The 14,129-nt window shown below is 45.7% G+C and overlaps 1 protein-coding gene across 3 annotated transcripts in view; it reads right to left on the bottom strand.

Annotated features, from left to right (window-relative positions):
- The window catches only part of arhgap23 (Rho GTPase activating protein 23), a 72,865-nt gene that overhangs the window by 15,151 nt on the left and 43,585 nt on the right, over positions 1–14,129 (bottom strand). For all 3 annotated transcript variants that reach the window (XM_002940156.5, XM_012952736.3, XM_004918665.4), the window contains exons 8-16: positions 12,678–12,833; positions 10,584–10,695; positions 7,028–7,085; positions 5,902–6,039; positions 4,137–4,430; positions 3,568–3,629; positions 1,066–1,190; positions 818–936; positions 581–736 (exon numbers count right to left, since the gene is read on the bottom strand). In XM_002940156.5, coding sequence (XP_002940202.2) covers positions 581–736; positions 818–936; positions 1,066–1,190; positions 3,568–3,629; positions 4,137–4,430; positions 5,902–6,039; positions 7,028–7,085; positions 10,584–10,695; positions 12,678–12,833 — 1,220 coding nt within the window. The remainder of the gene's footprint in view (positions 1–580; positions 737–817; positions 937–1,065; positions 1,191–3,567; positions 3,630–4,136; positions 4,431–5,901; positions 6,040–7,027; positions 7,086–10,583; positions 10,696–12,677; positions 12,834–14,129) is intronic.

The raw sequence follows: 14,129 nt of genomic DNA, 5'->3' as shown, positions 1-14,129 counted from the left end.
TAGCATGACTGTGGGATTCATGGCTTGGGCGCTAGCATGACTGTGGGATTCATGGCTTGGGCGCTAGAATGACTGTGGGATTCATGGCTTGGGCGCTAGAATGACTGTGGGATTCATGGCTTGGGCGCTAGAATGACTGTGGGATTCATGGCTTGGGCGCTAGAATGACTGTGGGATTCATGGCTTGGGCGCTAGAATGACTGTGGGATTCATGGCTTGGGCGCTAGAATGACTGTGGGATTCATGGCTTGGGCGCTAGAATGACTGTGGGATTCATGGCTTGGGCGCTAGAATGACTGTGGGATTCATGGCTTGGGCGCTAGAATGACTGTGGGATTCATGGCTTGGGCGCTAGAATGACTGTGGGATTCATGGCTTGGGCGCTAGAATGACTGTGGGATTCATGGCTTGGGCGCTAGCATGACTGTGGGATTCATGGCTTGGGCGCTAGAATGACTGTGGGATTCATGGCTTGGGCGCTAGAATGACTGTGGGATTCATGGCTTGGGCGCTAGAATGACTGTGGGATTCATGGCTTGGGCGCTAGCATGACTGTGGGATTCATGGCTTGGGCGCTTACCTGATCCTGTATGTTGGACTCGCTCAGGCCCTTGTTGAGATGCTCCTGCAGGCTGCTCACCACGGCATTATTTCCAGGGACGCGGTAAATTCCCAAATATTCCAAACCCTTCTGTTCCACCTGAGAGCAGCACAGCTCCACTATCAGCGGCACTCCCTGCGGGGGAGGGACCGGAACGTTAGCAGGTTGGGGCTGATTCTATTGTCCCTCTGGGGCAGAAAGATATCAGTGTCTCACCTTATTCTCTGCCGCCGGCTGGCAGTCCTCCAGTCTGACCCCAAACGCCCGGGGGGGGCACTTTTTGTTCTTCTTCATGAGATTAATTCCCCAGGCCCCCTTGGATGGCGGCGCCTCCTCTGTTAGTGGAAGTGGCAGTGAGACAGCGCATTCTCAGTATGTACAAAAGCAGAGCGCGTATGTGGGTGGTACTTACAGAGCGCGTATGTGGGTGGTACTTACACAGCGCGTATGTGGGCGGTACCTACCTTTGGCCGCGCCGTCCTGCTTGGGAGAGCGGGGAGCACTCACGCCACTTGTCCACAAGAGATCCGGTCGGATGCCCAAACTCCGGGACCCCTTGGGGGAAGTTTCCTGTTTGACCCCTGTAATGCTGGCAAAACAAAGACACTGTGGTCAAATAGAGAGATCTGATATAGAAGCATCAGCCACAAGTAGCCATTTGGGGATCAGACACAAGTAGCCATTTGGGGTTCAGGCACAAGTAGCCATTTGGGGATCAGACACAAGTAGCCATTTGGGGATCAGGCGCAAGTAGCCATTTGGGGATCAGACGCAAGTAGCCATTTGGGGATCAGCCTCAAGTAGCCATTTGGGGATCAGCCACAAGTAGCCATTTGGGGATCAGCCACAAGTAGCCATTTGGGGATCAGCCACAAGTAGCCATTTGGGGATCAGCCACAAGTAGCCATTTGGGGATCAGCCACAAGTAGCCATTTGGGGATCAGCCACAAGTAGCCATTTGGGGATCAGCCACAAGTAGCCATTTGGGGATCAGCCACAAGTAGCCATTTGGGGATCAGACAAAAGTAGCCATTTGGGGATCAGACAAAAGTAGCCATTTGGGGATCAGACACAAGTAGCCATTTGGGGATCAGGCACAAGTAGCCATTTGGGGATCAGACAAAAGTAGCCATTTGGGGATCAGACACAAGTAGCCATTTGGGGATCAGCCACAAGTAGCCATTTGGGGATCAGGCACAAGTAGCCATTTGGGGATCAGACAAAAGTAGCCATTTGGGGATCAGCCACAAGTAGCCATTTGGGGATCAGCCACAAGTAGCCATTTGGGGATCAGCCACAAGTAGCCATTTGGGGATCAGCCACAAGTAGCCATTTGGGGATCAGCCACAAGTAGCCATTTGGGGATCAGACACAAGTAGCCATTTGGGGATCAGGCACAAGTAGCCATTTGGGGATCAGACACAAGTAGCCATTTGGGGATCAGACACAAGTAGCCATTTGGGGATCAGACACAAGTAGCCATTTGGGGATCAGACACAAGTAGCCATTTGGGGATCAGCCACAAGTAGCCATTTGGGGATCAGCCACAAGTAGCCATTTGGGGATCAGCCACAAGTAGCCATTTGGGGATCAGCCACAAGTAGCCATTTGGGGATCAGGCACAAGTAGCCATTTGGGGTTCAGCCACAATAGCCATTTGGGGTTCGGCCACAAGTAGCCATTTGGGGATCAGACAAAAGTAGCCATTAGGGGGTCGGCCACAAGTAGCCATTTGGGGATCAGGCACAAGTAGCCATTTGGGGATCAGACACAAGTAGCCATTTGGGGATCAGACAAAAGTAGCCATTAGGGGATCAGACACAAGTAGCCATTTGGGGATCAGCCACAAGTAGCCATTTGGGGATCAGACACAAGTAGCCATTTGGGGATCAGGCACAAGTAGCCATTTGGGGATCAGACACAAGTAGCCATTTGGGGATCAGACACAAGTAGCCATTTGGGGATCAGCCACAAGTAGCCATTTGGGGATCAGCCACAAGTAGCCATTTGGGGATCAGCCACAAGTAGCCATTTGGGGATCAGACACAAGTAGCCATTTGGGGATCAGCCAAAAGTAGCCATTTGGGGATCAGACACAAGTAGCCATTTGGGGATCAGCCACAAGTAGCCATTTGGGGATCAGCCACAAGTAGCCATTTGGGGATCAGACAAAAGTAGCCATTAGGGGGTCGGCCACAAGTAGCCATTTGGGGATCGGCCACAAGTAGCCATTTGGGGATCAGACACAAGTAGCCATTTGGGGTTCAGCCACAAGTAGCCATTTGGGGATCAGACACAAGTAGCCATTTGGGGATCAGGCACAAGTAGCCATTTGGGGTTCAGCCACAAGTAGCCATTTGGGGATCAGCCACAAGTAGCCATTTGGGGATCAGCCACAAGTAGCCATTTGGGGATCAGGCACAAGTAGCCATTTGGGGATCAGCCACAAGTAGCCATTTGGGGATCAGCCACAAGTAGCCATTTGGGGATCAGGCACAAGTAGCCATTTGGGGATCAGCCACAAGTAGCCATTTGGGGTTCAGCCACAAGTAGCCATTTGGGGATCAGGCACAAGTAGCCATTTGGGGATCAGGCACAAGTAGCCATTTGGGGATCAGGCACAAGTAGCCATTTGGGGATCAGCCACAAGTAGCCATTTGGGGATCAGCCACAAGTAGCCATTTGGGGATCAGACACAAGTAGCCATTTGGGGATCAGGCACAAGTAGCCATTTGGGGATCAGACACAAGTAGCCATTTGGGGATCAGACACAAGTAGCCATTTGGGGATCAGGCACAAGTAGCCATTTGGGGTTCAGCCACAAGTAGCCATTTGGGGATCAGCCACAAGTAGCCATTTGGGGATCAGACACAAGTAGCCATTTGGGGATCAGGCACAAGTAGCCATTTGGGGTTCAGCCACAAGTAGCCATTTGGGGATCAGCCACAAGTAGCCCGGGACCTTACCTTACTTTGCGATAATCGTTTAATTTCTTGTTAATTAATGCTTGGCTGGCAAAGCCGGGGTCCTGCGGAGAGAGACAGATTGCTGCGATGAGCCGATGCCACGAGCAAAACCCACCTCCCCCACTGAATTTAAAGGGCTGGTTCACCTTTAATATAACTTTTAGTATATTATAGAATGGCCAATTCTCAGCAACTTTTCAATTGGTCTTTATGATTATTTGCCTTCTTCTGACTCAACTTTCAAAGGGGGGTCAGTGACCCCGGCAGTCAATAACTATTTCTCTTTGAGGCTCCAGTTTTACTGTTATTGTTACTTTTCATTCCTTATTTCTATCCAAGCCCCCTTCTATCCATACACCAGTCCCTCCTTCAAACTGCTCCCTGGTTGCTAAGGTAAACTGAGCCATAGCAACCAGATAGCTGCTGAAATTCCAAACTGCTGAACACAAAAATGAAATCATTAAAAACCCCAATGAAAAATGAAGACCAATTGCAAGTTTTCTCTCTACCTATCATACTAAGAGTTAAACCAAAGGTGCCCAACCCCGTTAGCAGCCACACCCCCTCACCTCCCCCTCCATCCGGCTATTCTCCCGGATAGCTTTGACCCAGCTGAGCATGTCATCCCGATCCTCAGCCTGAAAGAGATATTCACAGAAGTCAGGGGTCGTCAGCCGAAAGACGTGCTTCCTCTTGGTCTCGCTGTAAGAGATGTCCACCAGGCTTCCGAGGATGCTGATTGGCTGCTCCTCCTCACCTGGGGCGGGGCCCCGTGCTTCTGGGCGGTCCTTGTGCAAAAACAGCAGGTGAGGGCGCAGGACAGCAAACACTCGCTTCCACTGGCGGAGACCGCTGCCAACCTTCTATAAAGGACAAAAAAAAAAAGATCATTCAGGGGGTGGTCAGCGGGGCCCACGTCCAATCGGCTTCTAGAAACACGCAGAACAGACGGAGCAAGTTCAAATAATTAAATATATGTCATTAGCAAGGAAATCCAAGAATGCATGAGAACTCTAAGAAACTTTCCAAAGCATATGTAATAAAAGGCACTACGGTTGCCCAGGAGCAGTAACCCATAGCAACCAATCAGCAGTTTACTGGTCACCTGTTCAAAATCAAAGCTCTTATTGGTTGCTATGGGTTACTGCTCCTGGGCAAACTTAATGCCTTTTATTACATATGGGAAGTAAAGATTTTTTTGGTGATTTTTATGTTATTAGTAAAACTGCTATAATTGCTACTGAAAGCGGTATCTGCCTGGGTGTTTATTCTCTGCACTGCTGGTTCTGACTCCAGATTCAATATAACACTGAGCTTACATCTAAAGATCTGCTCTTTGGTGAGGTTGACGGATGAGGGACATGATATTGGGCTAATCCAGGGTCAGACTGGGGGGTGAAGGGCCCACTGGGGCTCCAAGACAGGGGCCCCTGCTGGCCACATCCCCTAACCCCCCCCCCCCATCCCGCAGGGCCCCCCCTAACCCCCCTTGCAGGGCCCCCCACCCAACGTCCTCCCCCAAGCGTGTAAATTTTACGTGTATGGGGAGGAGCGGTCAGGCAGGGGGGGCGCCGGCAAGGGTCGGGTCGGGTCTGGGCCGCTGGGGCCCACTAGAGCCGAGGCCCACCGTTGTTTTTCCCAACCCTGGGCTAATCCCATTGTTTGGCCCTCAGGCCAATGATTGGATCATAATGGGTACCACCGGCACCAGGATAGGACTGCATCAATGCACCAATGTGGTTCTTACCCCAATGGGAAAATCAAACCTGTCCGACTGATATCTGGCTGATATTTGCCCAGGTATTGGTTGGGCAGAACTGTAGGAGAGACTGATCCGACAGTTTTTAAAGGAGAAGGAAAGGCTAAATCAATGGGGGGGTCGAAATGTTGCAAGAAATGGAGGAAGAAGACAGGAGGAAGGGGATCGCTGCACAGAAGCACCAGCCTGGGGTATCAGGTAAGCGATTACAAACACTGGGAGGTCTCTAACATTTTATCCTCAATTTAGCCTTTCCTTCTCGTTTAATCGGCCCATGTATGTCCATCTTAAGAAAAGCCGACTGATTGCCAGACCTGGAGGAGAACGGACCTTAACTGTCAGAACCAGGAGTGAGTGCAGGGAATAAAAAAGCGCTAAACAAATACTGCTTTCAGTTGTATATAAAGCCATAGTACTCACAATAAACAACCCTCATGTACAGAGCCAATAAAAGACAAAAGATTCCTGAATCCCTGATGAGAAGCCCCCATACCCACCCACAGGAACAAGGCACGGCCAGTAGCCCCCAATCACACTTACCCACCCGGGGGGGTAACATGGAGGCTGCACCCTACCTTTCCCTTGTTGGTGAGGATCTGTTTGTACAGCAGCCAGCCCTCCCTGCGCACGTCACTGAACTCTGTCTCAGAAAGTTCCGAGGCCGAGTGACGCTTTGACCGGCCGTCCTCATTGGCCTCCAAGCTGTCTAAGGACTGCAGGACACGGGTGTGACAGTTAGTAGCAATACACACAAGCAGACAGTTCTTAGCAGCTTTTCAATTGGTCTTCATTGTTTATCAATTTTGAATTATTTACTCCAGCAGTCACGGAACTATTGGTCTCTGTTTTCACTGTTACTTTTTTACTACAGTTTTATTACTACTTTTTATTCCTAATCTTTCTATCCACATTCACTTCTATTCATATTCCAGTTTCTCATTCGAGCCACTGCCTGGTTGCTAGGGTAATTTTGACCGTAGCGACCTTTACAGCTGCTAAAATTCCAAACTGGAGAGCTTTTGAATATAAACCTAAAACATGAAAAAATGAAGACCAATTGAAAATTGTTTCAGAATAGCACTCTCTACAACATACTAAACAACCCCTTTAAAGAAACCATAAAGAAAACATCAAATATATACGAATATAAATATATAAAAACAAGTCTTGAATAAGCACATATAATAGCTCATTGCTATTTGTATTTTAATGCAATCTGTTAGACTATCCTGCAATCAGAGTTATTTCCCTGATATCCCTACCTCGATGTGGGCAATATTGTGCTGATCTGATTGGCCCTCATAATGTCGATAAATGGAGGCCCTCGGGGCAAGGACCGAATTGAATAGCCCTGGCCCAATATAGCCTTTAAACCTGCCACATCAATATCTGGGCAATTTCCAGACAGATACAGGTTGGGCAGACTTGTCAGAAGGCCACATACATGGGCCAATAAGCTGCAGACTCAGCCCGGACAGACTAAATCATCAGCTATTATGGGTCCGTGTATGGCCACCTGTACTATGTGCATTCATTCTGGTGAAAGCCCTTTCTGTATATGTACTGATAGCTCTTGTATCTGTATCCCCTAACCCTGAGGAGCGACATGAGAGATAATGGCACTATATACATAATACAATTAATATCCAGTGATATACAGGTGTATATTGGAGCACAGTTTATGTATCGGACAGTTCTTACCCCATCAGTGAAGAAGCTCCGGAGCATCCTCAAGCTTGGCACTCGACCCACAACTCGCCTGTAAGATTATAACAAACAGAGAGTGTCTATGGTTACTCCGCGGTCCCTATGCCTTCCTTATACTTCATATCCCTCAATACAAATCAAATAATCTCAAGTGCTGCCCATCAACAATCAGTTTAACAGCTACCCATCTTATTGCCCATTCATTATCACCCTTCTGCTGCATGTGATACAGGTATGGGACCCATTATCCAGAAAATTCCAAAAGGCCATCTCCTATAGACTCCATTTTAATCAAATACTTTAAAAAATGATTTCCCTTTCCTCTGTTTTAATAAAACTGTACCTGTACTTGATTCCAACTAAGATATAATTACTCCTTATTGGGGGCAGAACAGCCCTATTGGGTTTATTTAATGGTTAAATGATTCCCTTTTCTCTGTAATAATAAAACAGTACCTGTACTTGATCCCAACTAAGATATAATTACCCCTTATTGGGGCAGAACAGCCCTATTGGGTTTATTTCATGGTTAAATGATTCCCTTTTCTCTGTAATAATAAAACAGTACCTGTACTTGATCCCAACTAAGATATAATTACCCCTTATTGGGGCAGAACAGCCCTATTGGGTTTATTTAATGGTTAAATGATTCCCTTTTCTCTGTAATAATAAAACAGTACCTGTACTTGATCCCAACTAAGATATAATTACCCCTTATTGGGGCAGAACAGCCCTATTGGGTTTATTTAATGGTTAAATGATTCCCTTTTCTCTGTAATAATAAAACAGTACCTGTACTTGATCCCAACTAAGATATAATTACCCCTTATTGGGGGCAGAACAGCCCTATTGGGTTTATTTAATGGTTAAATGATTCCCTTTTCTCTGTAATAATAAAACAGTACCTGTACTTGATCCCAACTAAGATATAATTACCCCTTATTGGGGGCAGAACAGCCCTATTGGGTTTATTTCATGGTTAAATGATTCCCTTTTCTCTGTAATAATAAAACAGTACCTGTACTTGATCCCAACTAAGATATAATTACCCGGCCAAGGCCTTTGACTCCATAGAGTGGCCCTATCTTTGGGAGGTAATTACTAGGATGGGATTTGGCCCCTCCTTTGTCAAATGGCTCAAACTGCTATACAGCGCACCTAAAGCAGTTGTCAAGGTAAATGGAATACTGTCTACCCCATTCCACCTTACCCGAGGCACCCGCCAAGGCTGCCCTCTTTCCCCACTATTGTTTGCCCTATGGCAATTCAAGTCAGACACTCCCAACAAATCAAGGGATTTATATATAAGACTATTGAGGAGAAAATCTCCCTATATGCAGACGACACACTACTATACTTAGCAGACCCCTATAACTCATTTGACACGGTCTTAGATATAATTGAATCCTTTGGCACATTCTCGGGCCTACAGATTAATTGGGAAAAATCTATTATCTTTCCTTTAGATGACCAGGTCCCAGTAATGGCAGATCCAGAATGTACTCTCAAAATAGCTAACACCTTTAAATATCTAGGGATAACGATCCATAAAGAACCAGCACAATTTTTTGCACATAACCTACACCCACTCCAGAACAAATTTGAGGATACCCTTAAGTTCTGGACTATACTCCCACTTACACTAATAGGTAGAATCGACATATGTAAAATGATTTTCCTCCCTAAATTCCTATACCAATTTACTAACACCCCTTGCCATATACCAAAAAAAGCCCTGCTCGAAATTGATCGTACTCAATCTGCGTTTATTTGGGGAAATAAATCTCCAACACTATCTCGAAGTACTCTGAATGCCCCACAAGAACAACTAGGGCTTGCATCTCCTAACTATGAGCTTTACTATCTAGCTGCCCAATGCGCGCACATTGCAAACTGGAAAGTCTTTGACCCAGAAAACCCAGCCTCGATCCTAGAAGCACTCTACTTCACCTCAGTAGAAAGCCTACACAATGCCTTATACAGATCGAGGAAAGATATTAGTCCATTGCCACCAGTCTTAGATGCCACAAAAAAAGCTTGGGATTCCATGGCACAATTAATTCATGAAATAAGAGCAACTTCCCCTGATACCCCATTATGGGGGAACTTAACACATTTTGCATCTTTCCTGGAAGCAGGAACATGGGCCAAGCTAGGGATCAAACGCATGGACCACCTCTACTCTAACGGAGAACTCCATACACTACCCCAGCTACAACAAATTACCCCCCGACCCGGCCTCTCAGACCTTAGATATGCGCAGATTGTAAGCCTTTGTAGAGTACAATTTCCACAACAGCCACAAAAAACAATACTCGGACCTGGAACATTTGATAATACAGCCAAGTAAAGCCAAATTGCTCTCAAACACATACAAGCTGTTAATTAACAAAAGGTATGACCCACGGCCTAGGGTTAAGCTAAAGTGGGAGACCTCGGGGATACAACTGAACCCCGAGGACTGGGAAGAAGTTATAGATAATTTATATCAACCCCTAATAAGCACAAGAGACAAACTTATACAGTTTAAAATCATTCACCAGACCTACCTTACTCCGTATAAATTGCATATTATGGGGAAAACTGACTCCTCTGACTGTCCAAGATGTAAAACCCACATGGCCAACTTTATGCACTTGATATGGGACTGTCCTGAAATCCAAAAATTCTGGCGCAAAGTTACAGAATTCATGGGGACAGAGCTGGATTTACCACAAGTACTTAACCCGACCACCTGTGTATTGGGCATCCTAGACGCGCTGGTACCCAGGAAAAACACAAAATTACTAATGCGATTACTACTTTTCTATGCAAAAAAAACCATTGCCCTGCACTGGATGGGTCCGACACCTCCATCTCTCCGTAAATGGATCAACTTGGTCAACTCACAACTGGGTCTATACAAACTTACCTACCTCGCCAGAGGCTGCCCAGCAAAATTTGACTATATCTGGTCACCTTGGACGGACTCACCAGCCACAACAGCACAATAATGGGTTACTCTCCAACCCTTTCTTTCTCCTTCCTTTTTCTCTTTCTCTTTCTTTTCTACCTGTTACTTTATTTTATTGTTAAAAATCAATAAAAATCAACCTTTAAAAAAAAAAGATATAATTACCCCTTATTGGGGCAGAACAGCCCTATTGGGTTTATTTAATGGTTAAATGATTCCCTTTTCTCTGTAATAATAAAACAGTACCTGTACTTGATCCCAACTAAGATATAATTACCCCTTATTGGGGGCAGAACAGCCCTATTGGGTTTATTTAATGGTTAAATGATTCCCTTTTCTCTGTAATAATAAAACAGTACCTGTACTTGATCCCAACTAAGATAAAATTAATCATTACTGGAGGCAAAACAAGCCTATTGGGTTTAATTCATGTTAAAATCATTTTTTAGTAGACTTAAGGTATGGAGATCCAAAAAGCCTTATCCCCAGATCCCGAGTATTCTGGAAAACAGGACCCATACCTGTAATATCCATTAAAAACTACTTATGAAGATCTATATAACAGACTGCATTCAATCACATTCAGATGGCGCTCACCTTTGCAGTCTTCCTTCTTCTCGGAAGGTGTTGAGTCCGTCGTCACATGATTTAGACCGCTCGGTGGTTATAGCAAGGAGATATGAGGAACGCCGGCTGGACTTAATACTGCCTGGGTGAGGGACAGGGGCCAGAAGGTACAACAGCTCAGTGGGTGAGACACATTGATTAAATAGAAAACAACAGAAGCAGAAGCTGTTAGACATGAAGATAAACAAAGTACCTTTGGAATAGATAAAAACTTTCCGCACCCTATAGAATTTTACACGGTTCTGATCTGATTTGTTTGGTCCAATCCAGTTGGATCAGAAGACTAAAGGTGGCCACACTCGTGGCGATCTGCGACCGATGGTCACACGAAAGATCGTACAATCGGCCACTAACCTTCAGGGCTGAAACGGCAGGTACGGAGGTAGAAACAATAGGATTTCTACCTCCTTCTGCCAATTCAGCCCTGACGGCAGATTTTGCTCAGGCGTCTTCTATGGCGCCCAATCAAAATCTTTTGACCTGGCCGATCGGCGAGTCGACCGATATCAGCAGCCTCCTGCGATATCGGTTGACTCGCCGACTTGCCATACACGCACCGAATATCGTACGAAACGAGGTTTCGTACGATATTATGGGTGCGTGTAGGGCCAGCTTTAAGGTGGCCATACACATAACTATCCGCTCGCCTGGCGAGGTCGCCAAGCGAGCGGATCTTCTCCTGATATTCCCACCTACGGGTGGGCGATATCAGGGGAATTTAAGCTAATTGGCCCTGGGGCCAAATGATTGAATTATAACAACTGTTAAAGGCGCAGTCGGTTCAGGGACCGCATCAACGAGCCGATGCGGTCCCCGATCCGAATGAACCTTTTAAACTGCCCGATCGATATCTGCCCAATTTCAGGCCAGATGTCGGTCGGGCAGGCCTGTCGTTGCTGCCCCTACACGGGTCGATAAGCTGCCGAGTCGGTCTTAGGAACCGTTATCGGCAGCCCGTGTATGGGGGCCTTTAGTGAGGCCATACACGGGCAGATTTAAGCTGCCAATTCAGGCCCTTAATACCAATTCGGCAGCTTATCTGCCCGTGTATGGGGCTCCCCGACGGGCCTGCCCCCCTGATATCTGCCCAAAAATCGATGTCAGGCATGACTTTTCTTTTGGATCAAGGACTGCAGCACATCATTAATGTGGCCCCCGCTCCAACTTTCCGTATCTCGTTCATTGCATTAGCCCAATATCACCCACCCAAAACCAGCCAATCTAACCATGTATGGTCACCTTTACATTCAATTCTAGGAATGGGGCACAGTATGCAATCTGATTGCACAGCAGAAACTCTCGCTTTTTGGGTTACACAGTTGTAAGTGACAATCCCCCCCCATTGACACCAAACAGGACAATACAGCTCTGTTGCAGTCTCCGGGCAGGCAGCCATATTGGTTTGACACTGGAGGAACTGACAGACATGTTGGTTTGTTTCATGAAAATGTCAAAATAGTTTTGTCAGAATCATCCAAACCATGTTATGTTACTGTATGTGGCCCTTATGGAGTCACTTGGGAACTGCATTGCTTGGGTAATTCCAGTTACCTTTTAATATTTTATAGAAAGGACAATTCCTTGCATCTTTTTAGTTGGTCTTCATTTTTTATTTTTATAGTTTTTTAATTATTTGCCTTCTGACGCTTTCCAACTCTCAAATGGGGGTCACAGACTCTGCAAGTCAGTTGCTGTTATATTGAATTATTTATCTTTCTATTCAGGCCCTCTCCTCTTCATACTGCAGTTACTCATTCACACCACTACCTGGTTACTAGGGTAATTTGAACCCCAGCAACCATTTGGCTGCTAAAATTCCAAGAGAGCTGTTGAACAAATAATGAAAAATGAAGACCAACTGCAAACTGTCTCAGAATATCCCTCTCTACATCATACTTAAGACTGGGTTCATGTAAAGATCAGGCAACTGCAGCGAATGAACACAAGAGCTAACGATCATTTTAAAGGGGAAGAAAAGGAAAAATGTGAATAAGCCATAATGGATGGGTGAAGTAGAGGAGGATAGACCAGAGAAAGGTATGGCCTGAGACGGGAAGCACTTACTGCAGTCCTGAGAGTAATGCCGACTGATATTAAAGCTGAAGGAGGGCGAGGAGGGGCTGGCAGAGATTACGGGGGCAGAGTTTATGGCGCTGGACACCACACAGGAGGCAGGGACGTGTTTGGCGCGGAGGTCAATGCTAGGACTTGTTGGCTCATCTGGGAAGGGAGAGCAAGAGAGAAACAGAGTGAATGGGGGACAGCAGGGGACAATAAGGTGAGGATGGGAAAAGTTCCATATTAAAGGGGAACTCCACCCAAACACTACTTGGTTGGGTCATGTACATTTCTGGCACGTGATTTAGGTGCAAGATCTCTGAAAAGTAAACATAATTTCAAACAACTTTGTAATATACAATCATTAAAAAATATGCAGCCTTAATGTAATAATCTGGTTTGGAACAGTTCCCTAAGCCCCGCCCCCTGTTCCCCTGCTGATCTGGCTGACTATTTTGTGACTCAAATAAACTGTAACAGTAGCGCCTGTCCCTCAGCCTGCCTCCTCCCAATCCCACAATTCCCTGCTGCACACATAATGTCAATAGGAAAGTGCAATGCATTGTGGGTTATGCATGCTTTCTGTAAGCTGTGGAGAAGTTGTTACAATGTGTAACATCAGTGTTTTAGTCCCTCCTCCCCTGCCAGGATTACAAATGATGCAGAAAGAGAAGAACAGTTTTGCAGCTGGATTTCAGCATATAAAAATGGTATTTATTCCTACTGGTTGAAGGAACAGATTACAGGGATAGGGATATTAGGGGTTTCTGTGTTGTGTGGGGCTCTTTAACAAATTTTGTTTTGGACACTGAAGTTCCCCTTTAAAGATACACAATTTATTGCCATATTCCATAGCTTTCTGCATGTTTCATACTAGACCAGATCTTTAGGATCCAGGAAGCCATATGTATGATTTCCATTACCTACACCCCACTAATGCCTCACTTAGGTACATACAATGTATAACTAAAGGAGAATTAGGGCTGAATAATGTCATAATCACACCCCAACCCCCAGCTGAATGTCAGGCTTGCTATAACTACAGCACTGTAGCTTGGCTCCATAGCGACATGAGAACGAGGGAGCACTGAGTTTATTCTGGGATTGTGTTGCACATTTCACTGTAAAAAAATCTTGGTGAAAGATTATTAAACAGGTTTCTAGCCCTCCCATCATTTATTGGAGCCCACATCTGGGCACTGGTACTGGGTCCCAATTCGTTTGCACAATTCCTTATTATAGTTGGATTCTTTGGTAAGAAGTTTGCCCATGTAATAATGTTAGCACAATGTACTTAGCTGCTTATTATAGTAGGCAGTTATACTCTGTATACAATAATAATATAAAAATAATATCACTATGTTAGTATGCACTGTTTCATTATAATGCATTATTAGCCATAGTAGACTGCAGTTGACAATTGTTAATCTTCTTTTCTTTTTAAGCTTTATATTTGTC

Source organism: Xenopus tropicalis, chromosome 10, assembly GCF_000004195.4.
Source record: "Xenopus tropicalis strain Nigerian chromosome 10, UCB_Xtro_10.0, whole genome shotgun sequence".
NCBI lineage: Eukaryota > Metazoa > Chordata > Amphibia > Anura > Pipidae > Xenopus > Xenopus tropicalis.
The sequence above is the reverse complement of the archived record's forward strand: the minus strand, read 5'-3'. Positions and strand labels throughout refer to the sequence as shown.